This window comes from Leucoraja erinacea, chromosome 2 (assembly GCF_028641065.1).
Source record: "Leucoraja erinacea ecotype New England chromosome 2, Leri_hhj_1, whole genome shotgun sequence".
Classification (NCBI taxonomy): domain Eukaryota; kingdom Metazoa; phylum Chordata; class Chondrichthyes; order Rajiformes; family Rajidae; genus Leucoraja; species Leucoraja erinaceus.
The window spans coordinates 51686022-51713333 of NC_073378.1; the positions used below are offsets into that span (position 1 = coordinate 51686022).

The following is a 27312-nucleotide window of genomic DNA, read 5'->3' on the forward strand; positions in this document are numbered from 1 at the left end:
ATGATAAATAGACCAAGGTTACATACAGTCAATAGTGTTCATTTATTGTACATGTGACATGTCTTTAAATGAGGAGGAATTTCTTTAGCCAGAAGCTGGTAAATCTGTGGTACTCATTGCGTATTGAGTATTTTTAAAACAGAGATTGATTGGTTCTTGATTAGTAAGGGTATCAAAGGTTACAGGGAGAAGGCAGGAGAAAGGGGCTGAGAGGGAAAAATAGATGTCATGATAGAATGGCAGAGCAGACTCGATGGGCTGAATGACCTGATTCTATTCCAATGGCATGAAGATGAACCATTATTAATTATCCTTTACATAACATATATCATATCTATGTGTAGACACGATAATTGCTGCCTGATTCCATGTGCACCAAAGACATCTCTTTCCACACCAATGAGGTTTACAAAATTTGGCTAGCTTATACTGCACTACACACATTTTATGCTTAATGAAGAAAATGCAATATTTTTGATAACTCTTCTGCATGCTTTCATATCCACAGTGCACACTGTATCCTGTATTGCATTACAATGTGGATATGAAAGCAAATTCTGCAATGAGTGATAGAAATGTTTTTTAAGAACTAATGCTGCGCTAACTAGTTCTTAAAACTCATTCTTGAATACCTACCTAGAGTTTGGTAAATTCTAGATAAATACATTAATCAAAGGATTTAGAATTTATTTAACTACAATGCACTTCTTTTACGAGGTAGTGAAAGTCAATGTCTGTCATAAAAGCCTAATCAGCCAAAGGAAGGTATCTCCACATTGGCCGTGATGATGACAGCATTGACATGTGTCCTCCAATAGAATAAACATCTCTGTCTGTAGTTCCCCTCTACTGTCCTAGAATGTAGATTACCATAACCAAAATTTGGGCAGTGATGTGATAACAAAAATTCTTTCCAGTCCAAAAGACAAAATAAAAAAAGCAAGGCTTTATGGTAATTTTAATCTCCGTAACACCACTAAATCTTCTTGTACTGCAGATGAGGCGTAAACACGAATGCTTAAGCTTCAGCTACATAACAGAAATTGATATTTCCAATACATGTTTGGGAAATAGAAGCACTTTTTTAAACAATGTTCAATCTATTAATTTTAATTTAGTTATCAGAAACATTATGTAGTATTCAGAATATTTTAGTCGGTGCCTCTGATATATTTAGTGTGTTCATCTATTGTGCTAGTCACATTAGCTCCAGAAAATATGAAGTATGAATGGATGAAAGGCATTAAGCATTTTTCTACTTTTCATATATTCAAATTGTAATTTAAGATTCATTTAAAAGCTAGAGTGGAGAAAACCGTGTTTGTAAACTAATATCTCACACCATGCCTGAGTCAAGAGACAGACTCTTTTAAAAAATAACATTGAGGTTAAGGAAGGATAGTTCAGCCGAGTGAAGCAATTTTTTCACTGAGGTTATATAAAAGTAATGTCAAATGTACCCATATCAAGTATAGCCAGTATCTGGTACACAATAAAGCCCCTCAAGTGAATGCTGAGTGAATATGGCTGGAGAGTGCCAGATCAAAATCAGCTTCATACTGTGGATTCCTGCCTGTTATAATCATATAAAGAGAAGACTCATTCCATCAGCCTGAATTGGATGAGCACCTGAATCCCAAAAATGGAACAGCAGTGTTTCAAACCATTCTGCCACTTTCCTACTTAGATCCAACATGCACACAAGCACAGACATGAACTCAGCCATACACAGACACACACAAATATACAGACACAGGCAATGATAAAACACTGATTTTATAATGTGTATAAGTGCCCTACTTACCTCTCTCCCTGCTGATTGTATTAGCAGGACTCAGAGTTCTGTTGTGTGAATCGAGTTGATCAACCTGTGGCCTCAAGGTCCAGTTCCACAGTGGAACTTTCGCATCATCAGGGAGTGAGGTAAGATTGCAGTCTGTGAGCAAAGATCAGAAAACTTTTCAAAACATGTATGCAGAATATGTAGAAGAGAGTGATAATCGAATAGAAGTTTTGCTTTAAAGCAGTGGTTCACTCAACAATACAGACCTCATTACGTATTCTACACCATGCAAAAATGAGATGGGTAAAATGAGATTGTTTCAATTAATCTCTTGCCCAGTGAGATAGCTGAATCTCTTCCAGGTTATTTGGGCTGGATAGTGTCACTCTGACTTGCTAATTTACCATTTGATGTATTATGTGGAATACCAAAATGCTGTATGCTGAGAAAGTGTGAAGGGCCTGGCCCACTTATATGACCTTTTCGGCGACTGCCTGCACCAGTCATAGGTCACCGAAAACTTTCAACATGTTGACAAATCAGTGGCGAACAGAAAGACGCTATGACTCTTTGGGTGACAAGGAGACCTCTCACGACCACACAGGCGACCCCTGGTGACATGTCGCGGGTGTCACCACGGGGCATGTCACCAGGGGGTCGTCTGTGTGGTCGTGAGAGGTCGCCAGGGGTCGCCTGTATGGTCGTGAGAGATCTCCTATTCACCCAAAGAGTCGTAGCGTCTTTCTGGTCGCCGCTGAATTTTCAACATGTTGAAAGGCGACCTATGACGAGTGCTGGCAGTCGCCAATAAGGTCACGTAAGTGGGACAGGCCCTATACTTTACATTTCCTGCAGAGGTTTTAGTTGTCTTCTTTGTCTAAATTCATATATTTAATTGTTTTTCACTATTTTGCTTTATATTTTTAATTTTCTTTATGTTTTAAGTTCAAATTTCCCATTGGCATATATACTATTGGAAAGATTTGAAGGCTAGAATCGAGCAGGAAGACATTGGACCAGGTTTTAAAGATTTGATGTTAATCTCAAAATATGATTAAGTGTTTGTTTTCATGATTTGTTTTCATTCTTATGTGCAATCAGGAATACAAAAAATAGCACATTTCAGGACTGATGAATGTGTGACAATGTGTGACAACTTGCTTATACAAGATTAAAGTTGACATAAGAGTTTAAGGCATATGCTTCTGGATAGCTCTTTAGTTCAATTAACATCAACTGTTTGGCTGTCACTTGAAAGAAACTCATTAGTAGTCCATTGACATACCCATGGGCATCACGATGTATGTCCCCCATTAAAACTGCCACAGAAACAGCAAATTGCCAGCATGAATTTACAGCATGCAATGCTTTTTCAGTACTGTTTATGAAATGCACCAGTTGTTAATCTGTCGTAAAATCTAATCAGCATTGATCTTAATCAATTATCTGTGCGAACTAACCCATATGTTGAGAGCCACTTCAAAAGAAAATATGATGGAAGTAATGAACAATTTATGAAATATTCTTATAGACAATTCAATTACATCAATTTCTACTCGGGGTAAAACCATGCAGAATATTAAAAATATATGATTGACATACATATGACAACTAAATTTGAAACAGAGAGTCTCTTTTAAGATGCCATATGCTACTTTTAGATCTTTGAGTAAGTGTATTAATTATTTCTGTCCAAAGTTATATCATTTTAAACAGATTGCATTGTCAGAAGAAATGGAATGCAAGTTCTGCAACAATAAAGATAACAGAATATATAATAACATGAATTCTTGTATCATGTTGGAGGGTTTTGATACTTAGATTTGAATTTCCTATCTGGGTAAAAAAAAGCTTTCCAAGCACATGAGCAGGAGGAATAAGCATGTTTTAACATTATAAGTACACGAGTTTGGAAATGTTCTAACTCATTGCCTTCCTTGAATAACTACTGTGTCATTATTAATTTGAAGGCATGTCATTTGTGAGACAAATGCTTAAAGAAGCATGCTACCTAATTCATTAAATCACATGAATGTTGCACTTCCATTCATTTTATAAAGAATAATTGTTAACTAAATTTAATATATGAAATACATGGAAACCATAATAACTTTGAAAAATATGTTTCATAAATGCTAACGTCATTCATTTATTCAACCACAAGCTGCATCATTTGCATGGCAACTTAACACCAGAAATTTGATGTGAAATTAACATTTTTCAAACATTATTTCAGAACTTATACCAGAATAGGTTTCTGGGTTTGGCAGCCATGGCCTCGCCTTCCCGCAACTCTCAGAGCCGCCGTCGATGCAAAGATCCCATCAGATACAGCTACAACCCTGAGCAATTCCGTAACCTGGCTGTCACCATCCCACGAGCAAACAGTGACACGAACCTGGTGAACTCGGGCAGTCGTTCCACCCTGATGGTCAGCAGCTCCCGCTACACCATCGGCCAGTCCCAGGACCTCATCATCTGTTGGGACATAAAGGAAGAGGTCGACGCAGGAGATTGGATTGGCATGTACCTAGTAGGTAAGGTTGTTTCTAACCAGTAATTACGTAGCTGAAGGATTGTTCTATGACTTTATGTGCTGTCAGTCACATCTACAGTTATTGAGCCTGTGTATTACACACTCCATATTTTCATTTAGGGCGGCAGTGAGGCACAGTTGCTGCCTCACAGAGAAAGAGACCTGGGTTCAATCCTGACTAAGGTGCCTGTGCAGAGTTTCTAAAGGGCCTGTCCCACTTGGGCATCATTTGCGCATCACCCAGGTGGCAAGCGAGGATTTTGAGAATACCAAAATCCTGCGGTGCCACGCGCTACCATGCGTCACTGCCTACGCCACCACACGCGCATAATGCGTGTGCATCGTGATGATATCGCGTAAATGAAGCGCAAATGACGCCCAAGTGGGACAGGCCCTTATGTTCTCCCTTTACCGCATGTGATTTTTCTGGGTGCTCCAGTTTCCTCCCAAAGATGTCCAGGTTTGTACATTCGCTTCTGTAAATTGTCCTTAGTGTGTGGAATGTGAAAGTGAGATAACGTTCTTAAGGGGTTGGACAGGCTAGATGCAGGAAGATTGTTCGCGATGTTAGGGAAGTCCAGGACAAGGGGTCACAGCTTAAGGATAAGGGGGAAATCCTTTAAAACCGAGCTGAGAAGAACTTTTTTCACACAGAGAGTGGTGAATCTCTGGAACTCTCTGCCACAGAGGGTAGTTGAGGCCAGTTCATTGGCTATATTTAAGAGGGAGTTAGATGTGGCCCTTGTGGCTAAGGGGATCAGGGGGATATGGAGAGAAGGCAGGTACGGGATACTGAGTTGGATTATCAGCCATGATCATATTGAATGGCGGTGCAGGCTTGAAGGGCCGAATGGCCTACTCCTGCACCTAATTTCTATGTTTCTAACGTGGCACAAGTCCTAGAGTCACAAAGTGATACAATGTGGAAACAGGCCCTTCGGCCCAACTTGCCCACACCGGCCAAAATGTCCCAGCTACATTAGTCCCACCTGCCTGCGTTTGGTCCATATCCCTCCAAGTCTGTCCTATCCATGTACCTGTCTAACTACTTCTTAAATGTTGGGATAGTCTCTGCCTCAACTACCTCCTCTGGCAGCTTGCTCCATACACCTACCAACCTTCGTGTGAAAAAGTTACCCCTCAGATTCCAATTAAATTTTTTCCACTTCACCTTTAGGATTGTTCTATGACTTTATGTGCTGTCAGTCACATCTACAGTTATTGAGCCTGTGTATTACATACTCCATATTTTCATAGTGAGTCAGGCCAAATTCCTACAGCCATTTCTGTTTCCTTTGTTCATGAACAGAAGAAGATATAATGTGAAAATGATAATTAGCACTTTATTCCCAACATATTATTGCCAGGTTTCCATATGACATATTTGGCAATATTATTGGCCTTGGACAGTTCAAATAAGACTGATAAAATAATTTCAACGGATAATGTACTCTTCCTCAGAAATTAATGCTATAAATTTCAAAGTGATTTTACCTAAATGCCTGACAATCAATGGTAGTCTGGGAAGAATGATATGAGCGGTTGTCAAGAATTAACAAAACTTACATTTCGCAACAGATTGACAGTGTCATGAACATTGCCAATTTAACCCAATTATATTGACTGCATTGGCCTCCTTCTTGTCAGTAGGTTGTACTTGATTACTTTCACCACTATCATTAATGCTGATCTGCTACTGAAATTAAGGCAGAAGATTGAGAATCCCCAGCCGAAATAATCCTGATTCTAGTGAATATAAAGTCACTGGACTTTATAACCTATGTGCAGTTTATCACCTTTATAACCAGTGCCGTAGTTGGTTGCGCTGGTGCCTCACAGGACCAGAGACCCAGCTTCAATCCTAACATTAGGTGCTGTTTGCGTGGAGTCTGCATGCTCCCACTGTGACTATTTGGGTTTCCTCCAAGGGCTCCGGGTTTCTTCCTCCATCCCAAAAATGTGCGGGTCTGAAGATTCATTAGCCTTTGTAAATTGGTCCTAATGTGTAGGGGTTGGATGAGTAAATGGGACAACATAGAACTAATGTGAACGAGTGGTCAAGGGTCAGCATGGACTCAGTGGGTCAGGAGGCCTGTTTCGATGCTGGATATTTCACCAAAAAAATCAAGCTATTGCCTCCTTCCTTCATTGGTGTTTATAACCCATTAATGACTTTTACTGTTTCACAGTATATGAAAGCCAATGTTACCTACTTTTAAACAATTATGTTTTGTTAGTCAGTTCCTACCCGATACCATTGAGAACTAGAATATGTCTTGTAATTTTACCTGGTGAGACGCAGGAGGAGCCGGGCCCGGAATCACCCCATAGAGCCCGAAGCCTCCAAGTGGCCCAATTAGTCCCTCGGAACTGTTCTCCGGAGAAGGTTCGAGTCAAATGGCCTCAGGGCTGCAAGATGGCAGTCTGGCATCAGTTCGACGAGGACGTCGACAAGGTGCTAGAAGCAACTGCGAAGGGAGACGTGGACCGAAGGCTGCGGATGTCAGAGGTTTTGCAGGGCAATTGCTCTACAAAGCCTTGAGTGCACTGGGCATAAACAGAGCGGCGAGGAGAAAGGCCATCAAGAACACCACAGAGGGAGTGGAGAAGGCCTCGAGATGGCTCTGGATCAGGAGAGGAGGTCTATGGGGAGGAGCGAATGCCACCTGAACACAAGTCGTGGTCTGATCAACCACGGCTGGGTCGCCTGGGTGAGGGTGTCTGATGTTGAAAGACCCGGAACACCCAATGACCTCAGGTTACATCACTGATGATGTGTTCAGGAGCATCTATCGATGTATTTGTATCAATTGTAAGCTCCGCATCAGTGTGCCTGAATCACGATTACTTGAAAGTAGATCTAATATTTGATATTTTCTGGCTACTGCATTGTAGCGCGGTAATATTCTTAAAATCACATAATGAACTTGTAAGTTTTGAATTCCACATTGAATTATGAATTGAACTAAAAATGGCATTGGTCTGAATTGAATTTTTCCAGACCAATATTTTCCATTCAGAAAATTGCCACTGTCCAGTAGAAACGCTTTAATAGTCTTATTAATTATAAACATATAGCCTGCAGTTTTATTTTCATTGATCTAATTGAAAGCTAATTGATCTGATAAGCAGAATGAGTTTGGCATTGCAGGATTGGGTAAAACCAAAGATCCTATGGTTCGTTGGGTAAACCGAGCATTATAACCTGCCTTTTACACAGTGAATAACTGCTTTTGAAGACAAAATTGTTAAATTTGAGTGCAATCTCAATTCAAAACTGCAAATCAATTAGTTTCCCTACTGCACGTTTCTGTGTCTCTATGACATCTGCCCATTTCAGTTCCTATTAATTATTTCCCTTAAAATGATTATCACTCATTGTTGAACTTGAAGAAAGTTCCCCCAAAGTGATCCAGAGATCTCTGTAAAGAGAACGCTTCCCTTCTTTAAGGCCCGCAACTGTCAGGCATCCGTTCAAAGGGAACCACAAGAATCTAGCAGCTATAATGTCAATAGATTGCCTTAGCAGTCAATCGCAGTATGGAATTTGTACATACATCATATCAGGCCCAAAAGGATTTATAATTTAGAATTATTTTTAAAATTATTATATCATATGTTAAAATATGAATATAAACCGATTACTTAGGTTTAAGCAGAGTTTAAAAAACTGCTACTTTTATCGTAAAAATTGCTTATATTTTGAAATATTTTTCTGAAGGAATTAAAGTGGACCTATATAAACCGGTTTTAAAGCAGGATTGTTTGATTAACAGCAAAGCGACCTAAACAACTGACTTCATATCTCGTGAAAGTATAGGACTTTTAGAGATCTTACAGTACGGCTGCTTATGTAATAACTGAAAGTTGCATCAAATTAAAATTATGCCTTTTGATTTTGTTCAAGATCTTTGCAAACAGAGCAGCCGACCAAGAGGTCCTCAGTCAATGACAGCAATTTCTGGATCTCGATTTTAGACTGCTTAAGTGAAGAAATCACAAATTTTCACAAATCACAATTAGCGTCAGTTTAACGCTATAATGATGGCAGACTCCACCAATACCAACACAAAATCTGGGATCAATGGTGCTTTTATTGACAGATGTGCAAATGCACAGTAAAATTATTTTCTTGCAAACAGTCCAGTAAAGTATTGCCATACCTAAGCACTTCCCCAATTAGCAAGGATTACAGAGTCTAATGAGCCCGCATGCAAGAGGCACCAGGTTTTGGTGCATTTTCAAAGTACAGTCAACGCTTTAGTTCTTACTAGACTAAGTGGGACCCGTTGGGTCCCTGTCACACAGGAGGCTTGGTCCCCCAATGCAATATTCCACCACTCACCCATAGCCCCTAACTGCGCAGGTGCAGCTCATATCCCCTCATCCCTAGCACTCTCACCCCATCCTCTTCACCCTCCCTCTTCTTTCCTCCTCCTCCCCTCCCCAATCCCTCACTCACCTCTCTCTTCCTCTCCTTTCCCCTACCCTCAGTCTCTCCCTCCCTCCATAACTCCTCTTCCCTTCTCTCCCTACTCCCCTCCCTCTATCCCCTCTCCAACTCCCCCTCCCCAGAATCGTGAGGTTGCTGCTCCTCTCCCTTCTTGCATGCCCCAGAGGAGTATCAGCCGTTGGCTCCCTCAGAACCAGGCCTTGGTTCAGCCCGGAAGCACCAGCAGCTGCGGCCGTGCCGGCGTGTGGGCAGGAGGGGGGGCGGGGAGAGCTCAGAGAAAAGATGGGGGAAGAGCCATGGTGCTCTCCCATGAGCCACGGGAATCACGGGGAGGGGCAGGAGCCAGCGAGGGGGACCAGAGGGGAAAGGGATGGAGCTGCGGACGTTGCGATGGCAGTGCGTTTGGGACTCACAATGGGTGCTAGATGCTCTCCTCCGTCAGGATCAGACTCTCCGCTTTTCGTTTGGCAACTTTGCCGTGCTGCTGGGCTGCTTCGGGTCCTTCCGCTTTCCTCAGCTCCAGCAAAGACGCGATAGCGCAGGAAGGGGCGGACCGTCCTGGGGAGTGACAGGGGAAGAGACTAATCCGCGCAGCGCTGGAAGGCAGGAGAAGAGATTGATCTGCGCACGTGCGGTTTTTAAGATTTTTAAACCTCACTAACTTTTAGGATATTCAACCGATCGGAACAAAACTTGGTGGACTCGCAGCATAGGAGAACGGTGAGTGAAATGGCGAAAAATCGTAGCGCTATGGCAAACCATTTTTCGCAAATAGAATGACCGCCAAACCGGAAGATGAAAGATCAGAGTTTTAGTTATGTATAGAAGATAGATGAGCGGTGACCGATCCAGGCGAGCCCCAGGCTGCTGCAGGCCTCCAGCCATTGCCTTCCTTGGACATGTGGGTTGACTTGGGAACTGAAGTCCCTCTCCTTTCCCGTCCACCTTTGTGCCCTGAGGGTGCCACCCTCAGCTGACCTTGAGGGTGCTGTGGTCCAGATCTTGGTTCCCTCCTAGAAACATAGAAAATAGGTGCAGGAGGAGGCCATTCGACCCTTCGAGCCAGCACCACCATTCTTTGTGATCATGGCTGATCGTCCCCTAACAATAACCCGTGCCTGCCTTCTCCCCATATCCCTTGACTCCTCTAGCCCCGAGAGCTCTATCTAACTCTCTCTTAAATCCATCCAGTGACTTGGCCTCCACTGCCCTCTGTGGCAGGGAATTCCATAAATTCACAACTCTGGGTGAAAAAGTTTTTTCTCACCTCAGTCTTAAATGACCTCCCCTTTATTCTAAGACTGTGGCCCCTTCTTCTACCCCCCTTTCTCATCGCCAGTCCTGTCTGTTGTCATGGTAATCACAGGCTCAATCTTCCCAGTCTGGTCTTCAGGGACAAGTACGGGCTGGCTCGGAGGCCTGTCCACTGCAGGCCACGGTCCGCCAGATCCTCTGAGTAGGAGCTGGTTCGGCAGCTTCTTGCCTCTTACATTTTGTGCACATTTACTCCTGAACTCTTTTTGGAATAGTTTTCTATGTGGCCTACCCTATGTTTACCTACCCTCATCTTTCGCACCTAATGCATCACCTCACAATTCTTTGCATTATTCACCTCCCGCATGTTTATGTAGACACAAGAAACTGCAGATGCTGGTTTACAAAAATAAAGTTCTGGAGTAACTCAGAGACAGTCAGCATCTTGGAGAACATGAATAAGGTAACATTTTGGGTCTTCTTCAGCCCGTTAGTATCCTGCTTCAATCTATCGCTTGCCATAGAGTGAGTACAGAGAAGGTTCACCAGACTGATTCCTGGGATGGCAGGACTTTCATATGAAGAAAGACTGGATAGACTCGGCTTGTACTCGCTAGAATTTAGAAGATTGAGGGGGGATCTTATAGAAACTTACAAAATTCTTAAGGGGTTGGACAGGCTAGATGCAGGAAGATTATTCCCGATGTTGGGGAAGTCCAGAACAAGGGGTCACAGTTTAAGGATAAGAGGGAAGTCTTTTAGGACCGAGATGAGAAAAACATTTTTCACACAGAGAGTGGTGAATCTGTGGAATTCTCTGCCACAGAAGGTAGTTGAGGCCAGTTCATTGGCTATATTTAAGAGGGAGTTAGATGTGGCCCTTGTGGCTAAAGGGATCAGGGGGTATGGAGAGAAGGCAGGAATGGGATACTGAGTTGGATGATCAGCCATGCGGTGCAGGCTCAAAGGGCCGAATGGCCTACTCCTGCATCTATTTTCTATGATTCTGTGTCTATCACTATCTCACACAATTTTCATAACACTGCCTAGTTTTGTGTCGCCTGCAAATATAGAAATTGTGGCTTGCATCCCCAAGCTTAGCTCACTATATACTTTTTAAAAATGCAAGTGCCATAACAGTCCATGGGGAATATCAATGTACACTACCCTTCAGTCTGAAAAATAACCATTCACCACAATTTCTTCAAACCATCAGTCTGAAGAAGGGTTTCGGCCCGAAACGTCGCCCATTTCCTTCGCTCCATAGATCCTGCTGAGTTTCTCCAGCAATTTATGTGTACCCCCCATTCACCACAATACTTACTTACTGCCAATTATGCCTCCTGGCATGTAGGGCAGCAATGAAGGTCCTCTATTCCTGTTCTGGGCTAGCTTCTGGACACTACCCCAGGTCAGGTCCATTGTTTTCATTTCCACCTCTACAGTTCGACACCAGGTGGTTTTGGGTCTCCCTCTTTTCCTTTTCCCTTCTGGTGTCCACCTTTCTGCCAGTGGATTCCTTTTGGCTTTCACCATTGACATTTATCCTAGCATCTGTCGATAAGCCCTGGAAATCCATCACACCCAGTAGTGCTGATTCCTTCAGTTGCTGTTTCCGTAACATATTTGTTTTACGAGACAGGGTTGTTAGCCCTATGCTCAACCTCCAACTTTGAGGACCAGTGGATCGCTCTTTGTCTCGCCTCTACCCTTTGACCTGTCCAGCATGGGAAACCTTACAGGAGACGAATCTCCCGCTGGCATAGCTCTAGGGGTCACTGAGGCATTAAAAATCCCCAACCATGACAAGGTTGCAATCCAACAGGAAGATTCTGTCTACTGCCTATTCAACTTTCTACTGCCTATTAATTAGTCAGCTTGGTGTAGGGATGTTACAAAATTTTGAGATTTGATAAATCAAGCCTGTAATTTATTCCATCAGATAAAGCACAAAAAGTACTTTGATTTGATACTGAATTCACTTTCATATCTTCAGTATTATAAAAGTTATGGTCATTTTCATACTCAGCATCTTGTTCCCTATTGTTTTTCCATTGACTTAACACTAAAGCTGTGATCGAGGACAGTCAATTGATATAAAAGCCCATAATTTTCTTAAAAATTAGGAGAACTGAATGACATTTTCAGTTATTATAGATTGAAGCATTCTGAAACAAATATGAAACATCTATAACCATATAACCATATAACAATTACAGCACAGAAACAGGCCATCTCGGCCCTACAAGTCCGTGCCAAACACCTTTTTTCCCTTAGTCCCACCTGCCTGCACTCATACCATAACCCTCCATTCCCTTATCATCCATATGCCTATCCAATTTATTTTTAAATGATACCAACGAACCTGCCTCCACCACTTCCACTGTAAGCTCATTCCACACTGCTACCACTCTCTGAGTAAAGAAGTCCCCCCTCATGTTACCCCTAAACCTCTTGTTTGAATCTTCCCTATTCTCAAAGGGAAAAGCTGATCCACATCAACTCTGTCTATCCCTCTCATCATTTTAAAGATCTCTATCAAGTCCTTCCTTAACCTTCTGCGCTCCAGAGAATAAAGACCTAACTTATTCAACCTTTCTCTGTAACTTGGTTGTTGAAACCCAGGCAACATTCTAGTAAACCTCCTCTGTACTCTCTCCATTTTGTTGAAATCCTTCCTATAATTGGGCGACCAAAATTGTACACCATACTCCAGATTTGGTCTCACCAATGCCTTGAACAATTTTGACATTACATCCCAGCTTCTATACTCAATGCTCTGATTTATAAAGGCTAGCATACCAAAAGCTTTCTTTACCACCCTATCTATATGAGATTCCACCTTCAAGGGACTATGCACGGTTATTCCCAGATCCCTCTGTTCAACTGTATTCGTCAATTCCCTACCATTTACCATGTACGTCCTATTTTGATTTGTCCTGCCAAGGTGTAGCACCTCACATTTATCAGCATTAAACTCCATCTGCCATCTTTCAGCCCATTCTTCCAAATGGCCTAAATCACTCTGTAGACTTTGGAAATCCCCTTCATTATCCACAACACCCCCTATCTTGGTATCATCTGCATACGTACTAATCCAATTTACCACACCTTCATCTAGGTCATTGATGTACATGACCCAACACCGATCCCTGAGGCACCCCACTAGCCACCTGCCTCCAACCCGACAATCTATCTTGGATGACCTGAAATTAAAGCATATAATTAGTTATCTAATTGTAGCTAATTACAAAATTGACCGTTGTGATGGAAATAGTAATAAACATTTGTTTAAAATGTAAAGAAAAAAAACATTAAACAGCATTAACAGAAATAAGTTATTATTTGCAATGATAAAGTTAGATAAAACAAATAGTAAATACCCAACAAAAAATTCATATTCATCAGTTTCATCAAATCAACTTTGCTGATAATTCATCTAATCAATTCATCTAAATTCAATTACTAGATCTAAACATCTATCCATTTCTTAAGAAAAGGCTACATTTTTTAAATAGCCAATGTATCCAAATAACAAATTCCAAACTGATCCCATTCATACAAGAATTCACAATATAACATGATTTTTAAATCTCCCTTTGTCATGGATTTATATGCCAAATGGAAGGAATTTAACATTTAATTCCCATAAATTAATCCAGAAACATCCACTCTCAAGATAATCAAAATCATTATTTTTTGCACAATACATCTGACTAAAACTGTACTGTGGATATTTAGTATGAAAATATTGGATGGACAATAACACAAAATATAAATGATTTAGATGTTCTTATGAAATGATTGTGCAAAACAATAATGAATTTGATTATCTTGTGAGTGGATGTTTCTGGAATGTGATCGATTGGAATGTGGCCGCTGCCATGATTTACGCCCATATCGGTAGGCAAGACACGGTCGATTAGTATCGGGGCCTAAATAACATTTTTTGCATCATAAGATTAAAATGAAGCCACACCAAAATGCAAGATAATATGTTAAATAAACAACATACCTTTTGTTTTGTCCTGCACTTGCGATCCGTGATGTTGAAGACATTGAAGACGTTAGAAGGAGCGTTTAACTTCAATCCAGCGATGCAATCGTCCAGCAACTTTAAAAAAAAAGGGAACGGAAGCGGAGAACAAATGTTCTTCATCAGCTAGCAGCCCAAGAAAATCCGTCTCCAACAACCTATACAAACGTGCATTTTACTCCCGTTTGTGTGCGTTAACACAGAATAATTATATGTGCAGGGAATGAAACTGTTCCAGATTTTCTTTTGTGTAACATTGCCAACTGTTACTTTTTTGAAAGCAAAACACAACACATTGTTGATACCGAAGAATCTAAATTACTGTCAGTGACAGGAAACAAGTTGCACTACAGTTCACCCTTGAACAATATATTGCCTCTCAAAGCACCAGAAATTATTTCAAAGAAAAATCTATTTTGAGCATTAGCTATATACTGTATTTTTAATTTTGAAAATGTATTGTAAATGTTGTTGTTTGTTTTGTCATTTGTGCAAATATTAATTTAATTTCATCTATCCAGGTTGTTCATAATCAGCAGAGACTGGAGAGAGATCTGAAAAAAAAAGGTTGATGGTGAAAAACATAGAGACAGATATATGGACAGACAGATAAAGAGAGAGAGAGAGAGAGAGAGATAACAAGGCTGGGTGTAAATGGATTAATATTCTGCAGATATAAACCTGTTTAAAATCATACATTTTGGGCCTATTTTTACAGAACATAGAATATTGCAGATCAAGAACAGGCCCATTGGCCTGCCAAAGCCAACTCTTATCTGTCTGCAATACTTCAATTACCTGCATATCCATATACCTATACAAAATCTTAAATGCCTCTATCATATCTGCCTCAATCACTATTCCCGGTAGTGCGGTCCAGACACTCACCACCATCTGTAAAAGAAAAACCTGGTCCACACACTCCTTTAAACTTTGACCCTCTCACCTCTAGCATTTGATTTGATCTGGGAAAAAAATTCGAAACTCTCTATCCCATCTATGCCTCTCTTAATTATTTTATCAGTTCTCCCTGCATCCTTTAGCATTCTAGAGAAAACAATCCAAGTCTGTCCAACTTCTCCCTGTAGCTAATAGCCTCTAATCCAGGCATCATTCAGGTAAGCCTCCTCTGTACGCTTTTGAAACCCTCCATATACTTCTTGTAATGGGGTGACTAGAACTGCACGCGATACTGCAAGTTATGCCCAACAAAAGTTCTATAAAGATGTATCATGACTTACTGCCTCTTATACTCAATGCCCCGACCCATGACACAGTGATAGAGTTGTCACCTTACAAGGCCAGAGACCTGGGTTTGATCCTGACTACGGGTGCTCTCTGTGCGGAGTTGTACGTTTTCCCTATGACTGTACGGGTTTTTTCTGGGTTCTCTGGTTTCCTTCCACACTCCGACGCCATACAGGTTTGAAGGTTATTTGGCTTCTGTAAATTGTAAATTGTCCCTAATGTGTAGGGTAGTGCTGAAGATCGAAACAAAATGCTGGAGTAACTCAGCGGGTCAGACAGCATCTCTAGAGAAAAGGAATAGCTGACATTTCGGGTTGAGACCCTTCTTCAGAGAGTGCTGGTATACAGGGCGATTGCTGGTCGGAGTAGAGTCGTGGGCCAAAGGGCCTATTTCCATTTTGTATCTCTAAAATGTAAAGTCTAAACTATTGGCCAGGATACTCAAAATAATTCCCTTACTATTCTTTGAAGTGAATAAATTATTGAACGTCAACAACAATATGATAGAGGCATTTAAGATTTACAAGATACATTAATGATTTAGATTAAGGGATTAAAAGTAACATTAGTAAATTTGCAGATAACACAAAGCTGGGTGGCAGTGTGAACTGTGAGGAGGATGCCATGAGGATGCAGGGTGACTTGGATAGGTTGGGTGAGTGGGCAGATGCATGGTAGATGCAGTTTAATAGTAAGATTAAATGAGAATTTACCAGTTTGAAGTTTGATCTTTATTTAATGAGGAGTTACGATGAGGGAAAATGTGAAGAAGGCCCGTTCAGCCACACGTGCATCAATCTTCAAAGAAGCGGTGTGAAATCACAGATAATAATAACAGTGACTGAAGTATGATAGTAAGATGAAAAAAGACTAGAACTACCAGATGAGCTTAACGAGGGCTGGGAGCGGAGGGCACGTATTCCCTCATCGTAACTCCTCATAAAATAAAGATCAAACTTCAAACTGGTAAGTTCTCATTTAATCTTACTATTTTACTTCAGAGTCACGTGAGTGACTACGTGAAGATTTCAAAGCTCTGTGATTACATGTCGTGAGTAAACAAGTCTACACAACTGCCTCATTGACAAAATGAGGGAAAACATTCATAATGCATACAGTCATGACATAGATTTAAACATGCTTATGCTGTTAAATAAACAATAACAATAGTCACATCTCTCATCCGGATGGAACCTATAACAGAACATAAAATAAATTGAGAATACCTCTGGTCTGGCAACGGTTTATTATAACATGTTTGAAATATTGTTCGTTTGACCACTCTACAGCCATTAGGATGTAGTCCAACGGAACGTAATTAACCCTTGCTGCTGCTGTTATAGCAGCCTTGGTAGAGCGAGATCCAGAGCAGTATCTACTCCTGCATACCTCAACTCTGTTTTAACACCTGACAAGATCTGAGCAGATAAGTTCTTATAACGTCTTATGTAACTAACAATCATAGTTAGCTCAGAGTCTCAAAGACTCTTGGTGACCTTGACGTATTGTTGTATATGTGTGTCCCCACATAACGAGAAATCCCTGGGTATGTCTTGAGTTATTTTGAAACCCGACACCCCTACTGCTCTGCTTAAATTAATTATAACATAAAATACTGTACATATATTTGCAGATGTAATCATCCTCTCCTGTCACAATAATGTAGCAAGTGACCTGTTGCGTTAACCAGCGTCAGGAGGATAACTACCTAATGAGGTCCGATCAAAGCTAAGAATGTAGCTGGAACCCCCAGGTTCAAATAATGTTACATAATGTCAATCTCCCATATTGCATTGTACTTGTCCTGAGAAACCTGTATATCCGAGGTGAACCCAACAACTTGGCCCTCGTTAGCTGCAGTAAGTCTGGTGGAAAACCCCTTGGCACAGCTAATGATCCTATAATTCAATATTGTCAAAGACCATTTAAATAAACTGCAAAAACTCAGAATCTGTACCATTTAAAATATAACATGAGCGCTTCCCATCTCCTGAAGCAGCAAAGTACTGCTTTTTTTGTACCATTCCAGCACTGTGAATACATACAAAATAGGCATGACAAACCCAAGCCGTAAGCAGTCTATTGAGAATCTGTAGAACATATATTGATTTTATCATGCAACGGCTGATCTTCCAAGCCGCTGGCTGGACCAGCAAGTTACGTTTAAATAACAATATAATGTTGCATTATTATTATTCCCGACAAATCGGAAATCAAACTGCATAGGTCAATTCCACAGCTGGAACCTAAAGCGACGACTATTGATGACTATTTCAAGGCCCGACTCATAAAGCAAATTGGAGGAAGACATAAAAGACCATTCCTCATGCTTGTAGCGAGAATGTATCTTTCGCCACTGTTATGCCACACTTTTTTTGCAACCTTTAATCTATATTTGGTGTTGCATTAAATCAGAATTTCATAAATACTGCATGGTCCAACACCCATTCTGTGTTGTCATTGATCTGTACTTAATGATACTCCAGTGGCAAATTAGATTATGTACCTTTCACAGGATCTTTTTCCTGATTACACCCTCGTGTTTATCATATTGCCACATCTTAGTGTATCAACCTGAAGTTGAGCATGCACCTATGCAAATTCATTCAATCACTCTTTAACCCATAATGCACTTAGAGTCTATAAATAGTTGATACCAATACTGAAGAGTTAATAACTCATTGCAAATCTCCTGCACCTCCAACTAGAGATGACATTCGCATGTTCCCACCTTAAGCCATAGCATCTATTTTGCAATATAATGACATATTTATTGATCAACTACTGGAGCAATGCTGAATACTGTTTGTCCATCATAGTGGCTTTCTTAGCTTCAGCTGGCAATAGCAAGTTGTATTATCAATGATCTTCATGTCCCTTATTGTTTGTCCTTAAACATGCTGTCAGTTCTCCCAAATGCACAGCTGCATCACATCTATTACATTGCCATTTAGTCTAACGAATAGGAACTCCTTTATCACCACAAGGCTGTTCCAGGATCTATTGATTCCAATCTATTGCCCAGTGCGGAGTCACATGGCAACCATCCATTTGATAACAACCTAATTTATTGGATAGGAGAAACCAATTCCTCAATTAGCTTGTAACTGAGTGGATTTTAGTCCAATACAGCATCAAAATATAATCAAGCCAATACATCACAATTGTTTTTGAACTTTGAGTAGTCCTTTGAATGATTTATTGTTATCATACTGTTTAACTTGCCTCATCATAACAATGCCTTCAAACATCTTTGATGATCATTGTACATGGAAAAACCCCTAGGAAATCAGTTTGACCACCCTTCTTTCTTAATGAACAGGCCACACCTGCCATCATTTCGAGTCTGCCCTGACAATAACTCTGGCCCGGTTCTGATAATTCTCAAATGTCCCAAGACAACTCTTGCCATAATTCTGACCTTGCCTTGAAAGACAATTCCCCATATCTCCGAGCCTGTCTCGAAGGCAACCTGGCTAAAAATACTGGACCTGGCTCAACACTCTCCTGGCCAAATTCCAACCTTCTTGGAATACTAGTATTGTCCAGTTGCCTGGTTAAAATGCCTCTGAGTAGATGACAATGTCTCAGTTATTTGTGTGTTGCTCAACCAATTGTAAATCTTACCAACTTGTTCGTGGTCACTTAGTTGCAGAGTAACTCTGGTCAGCTTAATGCTGCTACCAGCTTCAGTGAACGCTTCCTGCCGATGAAGCCGTGGGGTGCGTTTTCCCCCTAAACTATGTGCTTTGCCCTTCAGGTTTTGCCTGTGGAATATGTCTCACCTGAATAGAAGATTCGGCGGGTGGCTCTAACGTCCCCTGATAGCGGTGTTCTCTGAATTGTTGTAATGGCAACCTTGCTGCCAGAATCGTACCTCTGACATGTGCCCTTCATCCCTTGATGTATGCTCCACGCTATACCCTCAGCCTCGGCATCAGATTACACTGACCCGGCATGTTCTCCTCTTCCATAAGGGAGACGTTAAGCAGCCCTATTACAAGGCGCTGCTGGCATGACCTCTCCAACAGGTCCACCCTTCAGGGTCAGAAAATGCCCCGGTAAGCTCACCTCCTCCATGAGGGAGACATCATGGGAACCCCAGCATAAATATTTATCTTGGAGGAAAAACCCCTCCAGACTCCTGATCTACTGGAGGTCCCCTCCACGGAAACCCCAGCATTAACATTCATATCGGAGGGAAAACCCACTCCCGGCACCCGGCCTGCTGGTGGTCCCAGAATAACTAATCATCTCAGAGGGAAATGCCCTCTCGCACCCGGCCTACTGGAGGTCCCTTCCCTGGGAACCCCAGCGTTTCTGTGCCTATCGGAGGGAACCCCTCCCGGCACCCGGAGCGCCTGTAAGCCACTGACCACCCGTCAGCGACCGACTTCGTGAAACCCGACAACCCAACTACCCGCGCTTGGCGGCAAGATCCGGGGTTTCCCCACAGCCCATAGCTGGTTCCCTCGTCGGGCCTCACGAATCCTCCGGCAGGAAACCTCTGGAACTAGAGTTTCCTGCAGGGAATAAACAGATAAGAAAAACCAGCTTACCTGAAGTTTAAACTTACCCGCATTGGAAGAACTCCTGCTCCCCAACCGGTCGTCTGCACCAATGCGTCTGACGTAATGACGCACGTGCGGCTGAATGGGCCTTCTTCACGTAGTCACTCACGTGACTCCGAAGTAAAATGTGGATAAATGTGAGGTTATCCACTTTGGTGGCAGGTACAGGAAGACAGATTATTATCTGAATGGTGTCAAGTTAGGAAAAGGGGAAGTACAACAAGATCTGGGTGTCCTTGTACATCAGTCACTGACAGTAAGCATGCAGGTACAGCAGGCAGTGAAGAAAGTTAATGGCATGTTCGCCTTCATAACAAGAAGAGTTGAGCATAGGAGCAAAGAGACAATACTGCACACAATACTCCAGGTCCTTCTGCATTTGTACAGGGCCCTTCTGCATTTGTATAGGGTCCTGGTGAGACCACACTTGGAGTATTGTGTGCAGTTTTGGTCTCCAGAGAGAGGAGTGAGAGAAGAGCGGAGAGAGAAGGGGGAAACGGGAGCATGGGGTTCACTTTCCCACACAAGCCATAGGTGACTGGGTAATCTGAACCCAAGCACCAAGTTGAAAGTGGCCGAAGGTGTGCATTGCTCGGGCCAGCCCCCACTCTCCCACGGCCACCCTCCGCGGTCTGCGGTTCGGGTGGAGCGGAGGTTTGGGACAATGTTCATGCCTTCACAGTGATGTGATGGACGCGGGGGTCTGGACCAATCGCTGACAAGTCCCGCCCCCCAGCAATGTCAAGTCCGTTATTGGACTTTTCTGTTGAGCGGCAGTCGGTCCTTTGGCCTGTAGGTGCTGTCGCCTTTCGGGTAGGCGGCGTTTCGACTCAGCGGCCATTCGGTAAGTTTGCTTTTAGGCGATGCAGCCTTTTGGTTCGTTGACATTTAGGCGTCCTGCCCTTTCAGATAGTTTGTATTTAGGCGTCCCATCCTTTCGGATAGTTTGTATTTAGGCGTCCCATCCTTTCGTTTGCAGGCGTTTCGTCTTCGGACTCTTTCGGTTAATTGGCGTTTCTGCCTCGTTTCTATTCGGTTCTTTGGCTTCGGCTTCTTTGCTTCGGCTTCTTGTCTGTCGGCGCCACGTCCGCACATGGTTAGTTCATCTCTACCACCGGTGTAACTACGTAATATGGGAAGTGAGTGTTAATATAAAGTGTACAGTAAGGTGGAGTTAGTGTTAGTATGTTACTCTGATTGGTTCACATGCAATAACCAATATACAGTGAGTTTCAGTTGGACAAGATGAAGGCAGTTCGCATCCATGAGTGACTGCTCCTCAGTGGTTGTATAATAGGAAAGCAGATACAAGTGCCCCTTATGACTGCCCTTACGTATTATTATGCGCCATTGTGGTCCATGTCCTTCTCCTCAGTGTAAACAGATACAAAGTACTCATTTAGTACCTCGCTTTGGATGATAATGGCATTTAAGAGACTTTTGGACAAACATCGATATGTGGAGAAAGGAGTGATATGGATTATGTGCAGGCAGATAAGAGTTGGCCTTGGCAATATGTTCGACTCAGACATTGTGAGCCAAAGGGTCTGTCCTTTTGCTGAACTGTTCGTTCTTCTATAAAAATGAGGACAAAATGTGTGATTTCTTCAGACTGAAGAAGCGTTTTGACCCAAAAGATCACCCATTCCTTCTCTCCAGAGATGTTGCCTGGCCCGCTGAGTTATTCCAGTATTTTGTGTCAACCTCCAAAAGATTTAATTACCCTTTTAAATTTTGCATTGTCCTCTTTTGCCATCATTGCTTCTTCACAAGGCAATTGTATCAGTGAAAACACATTTTCTAAATCTGTGTCATTTATCTCAATATCTGTTGTCCCAAATAATATTTAGACAAATTTAATAATTACATTTGTTATAGTACTATCAAGTAAAATGTTTCAATTTGCAGTGATACCCTGGTTCCAAAATGTACAGAATGATACCATAAATTTAATTGTCTTTTCATCCATTGTTTTGACCCACTAATGTCGATTAGTTGTTTTCTTAATTAATTCCCTGCTGATAGGTTTCCCATTAAGAGGTTTACATTTTATTACTTAATTGCTTCTTCTTTGGTTGCAATTTGTATTTTCTTTTAAGAATACACAATAGTCTAATTGTCGGGAATCTACATTCATACAAATATGATACCAAATATATAAAGGACTTTCCAGATATTATAACATCTGAAGTATAAATTTTAGAAATAAACCATGCTTTCATTAGAAACATAGAAATTAGGTGCAGGAGTAGGCCATTCGGCCCTTCGAGCCTGCACCGCCATTCAATATGATCATGGCTGATCATCCAACTCAGTATCCCGTACCTGCCTTCTCTCCATACCCCTGATTCCCTTAGCCACAAGGGCCACATCTAACTCCCTCTTAAATATAGCCAATGAAGTGGCCTCAACTACCCCCTGTGCAGAGAGTTCCAGAGATTCACCACTCTCTGCGTGAAAAAAGTTCTTCTCATCTCGGTTTTAAAGGATTTCCCCTTTATCCTTAAGCTGTGACCCCTTGTCCTGGACTTCCCTAACATCGGGAACAATCTTCCTGCATCTAGCCTGTCCAACCCGTTAAGAATTTTGTAAGTTTCTATAAGATCCCCTCTCAATCTTCTAAATTCTAGAGAGTATAAACCAAGTCTATCCAGTCTTTCTTCATAAGACAGTCCTGACATCCCAGGAATCAGTCTGGTGAACCGTCTCTGCACTCCCTCTATGGCAATAATGTCCTTCCTCAGATTTGGAGACCAAAACTGTACGCAATACTCCAGGTGTGGTCTCACCAAGACCCTGTACAACTGCAGTAGAACCTCTCTGCTCCTATACTCAAATCCTTTTGCAATGAAAGCTAACATACCATTCGCTTTCTTTACTGCCTGCTGCACCTGCATGCCTACTTTCAATGACTGGTGTACCATGACACCCAGGTCTCGCTGCATCTCCCCCTTTCCCAATCGGCCACCATTTAGATAATAGTCTGCTTTCCTGTTTTTTGCCACCAAAATGGATAACCTCACATTTATCCACATTATACTGCATCTGCCAAACATTTGCCCACTCACCCAGCCTATCCAAGTCACCCTGCAGTCTCCTAGCATCCTCCTCACAGCTAACACTGCCCCCCAGCTTAGTGTCATCCGCAAACCTGGAGATATTGCCTTCAATTCCCTCATCCAGATCATTAATATATATTGTAAATAGCTGGGGTCCCAGTACCGAGCCTTGGGGTACCCCACTAGTCACTGCCTGCCATTGTGAAAAGGACCCGTTTACTCCTACTCTTTGCTTCCTGTTTGCCAGCCAGTTCTCTATCCACATCAATACTGAACCCCCAATGCCTTGTGCTTTAAGTTTGTATACTAATTTCTTATGTGGGACCTTGTCGAAAGCCTTCTGGAAGTCCAGATACACCACATCCACTGGTTCTCCCCTATCCACGCTACTAGTTACATCCTCGAAAAATTCTATAAGATTCGTCAGACATGATTTACCTTTCGTAAATCCATGCTGACTTTGTCCAATGATTTCACCACTTTCCAAATGTGCTGCTATCCCATCTTTAATAACTGACTCTAGCAGTTTCCCCACTACCGATGTTAGACTAACTGGTCTGTAATTCCCCATTTTCTCTCTCCCTCCCTTCTTAAAAAGTGGGGTTACGTTTGCTACCCGCCAATCTTCAGGAACTACTCCAGAATCTAAAGAGTTTTGAAAGATTATTACTAATGCATCCACTATTTCTGGAGCTACTTCCTTAAGTACTCTGGGATGCAGCCTATCTGGCCCTGGGGATTTATCGGCCTTTAATCCATTCAATTTACCCAACACCACTTCCCGGCAAACCTGGATTTCACTCAATTCCTCCAACTCCTTTGACCCGCGGTCCCCTGCTATTTCCAGCAAATTATTTATGTCTTCCTTTGTGAAGACGGAACCAAAGTAGTTATTCAATTGGTCCGCCATATCCTTGTTCCCCATGATCAACTCCCCTGTTTCTGACTGCAAGGGACCTACATTTGTTTTAACTAATCTCTTTCTTTTCACATATCTATAAAAACTTTTGCAGTCAGTTTTTATGTTCCCTGCCAGTTTTCTTTCATAATCTATTTTTCCTTTCCTAATTAAGCCCTTTGTCCTCCTCTGCTGGTCTTTGAATTTCTCCCAGTCCTCCGGTATGCTGCTTTTTCTGGCTAATTTGTACGCATCATCCTTCGCTTTGATACTATCCCTGATTTCCCTTGTTATCCATGGATGTACTGCCTTCCCTGATTTATTCTTTTGCCAAACTGGGATGAACAATTTTTGTAGTTCATCCATGCAGTCTTTAAATGTCTTCCATTGCATATCCACCGTCAACCCTTTTAGAATTAATTGCCAGCCAATCTTGGCCAATTCACAGCTCATACCCTCAAAGTTACCTTTCTTTAAGTTCAGAACCATTGGTTCTGAATTAACAATGTCACTCTCCATCCTAATGAAGAACTCAACCATATTATGGTCACTCTTGCCCAAGGGGGCACGTACAACAAGATTGCTAACTAACCCTTCTTCATTACTCAATACCCAGTCTAAAATAGCCTGCTCTCTCGTTGGTTCCTCTACATGTTGATTTAGATAACTATCCCGCATACATTCCAAGAAATCCTCTTCCTCAGCACCCCTGCCAATTTGATTCACCCAATCTATATGTAGATTGAAGTCACCCATTATAACCGTTTTGCCTTTGTCGCACGCATTTCTAATTTCCTGTTTGATACCATCTCCAACTTCACTACTACTGTTAGGTGGCCTGTACACAACACCCACCAGCGTTTTCTGCCCCTTAGTGTTGTGCAGCTCTACCCATACCGATTCCACATCCTCCAAACTAATGTCCTTCCTTTCCATTGCATTAATCCCCTCTCTAATCAGTAACGCTACCCCACCTCCTTTTCCTTTCTGTCTATCCCTCCTGAATATTGAATATCCCTGGATGTTCAGCTCCCAGCCTTGGTCACCCTGGAGCCATGTCTCCGTGATCCCAACTATATCATAGTCATTAATAGCTATCTGCACATTCAACTCATCCACCTTATTACGAATGCTCCTTGCATTGAGACACAAAGCCTTCAGGCTTGTTTTTACAACACTCTTACCCCTTACACAAGAGTGCTTTTGATTGCCATGTTTTTCTTCAGTCAGGTAAGACAGTTGTAATGAATTCATTGATTGTGTAACTAATTGCCTTGACATTCCATTGTGCAGTGGGTATTATGAATACTAATGTATACAGCTCAGAATATTTTCAGATCTATATCCAAGATTTTAAATAATGTAAGCATACGTAAAACATTCCTTACTTGTATCTGATTTCTCAAGAAAATATTGCAACGGTCAAAAGCTTTGGCATGATCATACAAAATAAATGGAATCCCAACCGAAGTGTGACAGGAATGTTTTGTTGCTGGATATCTATGGGCAGCTATGAAAATCCGGCAGTGTTCATTACAACTGTCTTACCTGACTGAAGAAAAACATGGCAATCAAAAGCACTCTTTTGTTAATGGCATTACTGCATTACTGTCACAGGAAAGGATTATGAGACAGATTACTAGGGCATAATAAGGATGTGCTCAAAGGACTTTGGTAAAAAGAATGCAGTATTCCTTAGACTCTTGCGAATCCCTGGTCCATTGCTATTCAAACCAGAGGACCATTCATGGTGGTGTTGAAAAGCTCGAGTCCATGCAACAGGAACAAATAAATTCTGCATAAAAGGCATGAGAAGTGCCTACCTTCGTGGACTACCAGCAAACCATCAGATATCTTTTGTCCCAACTATGGAAGAGCCTGTGATTCCCTTTGGCCTCATCAATCACTTCAAAGGAAGGACATTATTGCCATAGAGGGAGTGCAGAGACGGTTCACCAGACTGATTCCTGGGATGGCAGGACTGTCTTGTGAAGAAAGACTGGATAGACTTGGTTTATACTCTCCAGAATTTAGGAGATTGAGAGGGGATCTTATAGAAACTTACAAAATTCTTAAGGGGTTGGACAGGCTAGATGCAGGAAGATTGTTCCCGATGTTGGGGAAGTCCAGGACAAGGGGTCACACAGCTTAAGGGGGATAAGGGGGAAATCCTTAAAACCGAGATGAGAAGAACTTTTTTCACACAGAGAGTGGTGAATCTCTGGAACTCTCTGCCACAGAGGGTAGTTGAGGCCAGTTCATTGGCTACATTTAAGAGGGAGTTAGATGTGGCCCTTGTGGCTAAGGGGATCAGGGGGTATGGAGAGAAGGCAGGTACGGGATACTGAGTTGGATGATCAGCCATGATCATATTGAATGGCGGTGCAGGCTCGAAGGGCCGAGTGGCCTACTCCTGCACCTATTTTCTATGTTTCTATGTTTCTAAAAAGTAGAATGGAATCAAGTCTCGTCTCATCCTCAGTCTCAAGGGACTGGCAAAGAAGTGAGAAGTGTCATTGAATGTGAAATCAAACAGATGAAAGCACCACGATATCCATATTTCCCCAGTCAATTCGTCCCTTCCCACCCAAACCAACCCCTCCCCTGGTACTTTCCCTTGTAACCACAGGAAGTGCTACACTTGTCGCTTTACCTCCCCTCTTGACCATCCAAGGACCTAAGCAGTCTTTCCAGGTGCGGCAGAGGTTCACCTGCACCTCCTCCAACCTCATCTATTGCATCCACTGCCCTAGGTGTTAGCTGCTCTACATAGGTGAGACCAAGCGGAGGCTTGGCGATCTCTTCGCCCAACACTTTTGTTCAGTTCGCAATAACCAACCTGATCTCCCAGAGGCTCAGCACTCACCTCCCATTCCGAATCCGACCTTTCTGTCCTGGGCCTCCTCCAAGGCCAGAGTGAGTCCCATCGTAAATTGGACCTCATATTTCGCTTGGGTAGTTTACACCCCAGCGGTGTGAACATTGGATAGGATAGGTTCTTTATTGTCATTATAACATATAAACATGTACAACAAAATTAAAAATGCCAACAAGCCAGTGCACCATTCACACATTATCTAAAAGCTAACGATACGTAAAAGAGAATATCTGAAATAAACAACTAAAATAAATAACATGAAAAAAAACAAGCCTAAACACACAACCATACATTCTTCTGTCGATTGCACAATCCCTTTGGTATGTAGCGCACCTGCACTCATTTGGTTGCTATATTAAGTGTAGTTATTGCTGTGGGATAAAAACTGTTTTTGAGTCTGTTTGTCCTTGTCCTCATTGATCTGTACCGTCTGCCTGACGGCAACAGTTCAAACAGGGAGTGTCCGGGGTGGGAAATGTCCTTTATAATGTTCTGGGATTTCTTGAGACAGTGGAAACTGTGTAGGTCCTCCAAGGTGAGGTGAGGAGAGGGCAGCCGACAATCTTCTGCGCGTTGTCAATAGCCCTCTGGAGCGC

General features: G+C 42.1%; 1 protein-coding gene across 2 annotated transcripts in view; it reads left to right on the forward strand.

Annotated features, from left to right (window-relative positions):
* hecw1b (HECT, C2 and WW domain containing E3 ubiquitin protein ligase 1b) overlaps positions 1-27312 on the forward strand; it is a 451931-nt gene that overhangs the window by 99198 nt on the left and 325421 nt on the right. For both annotated transcript variants that reach the window (XM_055656760.1, XM_055656770.1), the window contains one exon: positions 4020-4320. In XM_055656760.1, coding sequence (XP_055512735.1) covers positions 4020-4320 — 301 coding nt within the window. The remainder of the gene's footprint in view (positions 1-4019; positions 4321-27312) is intronic.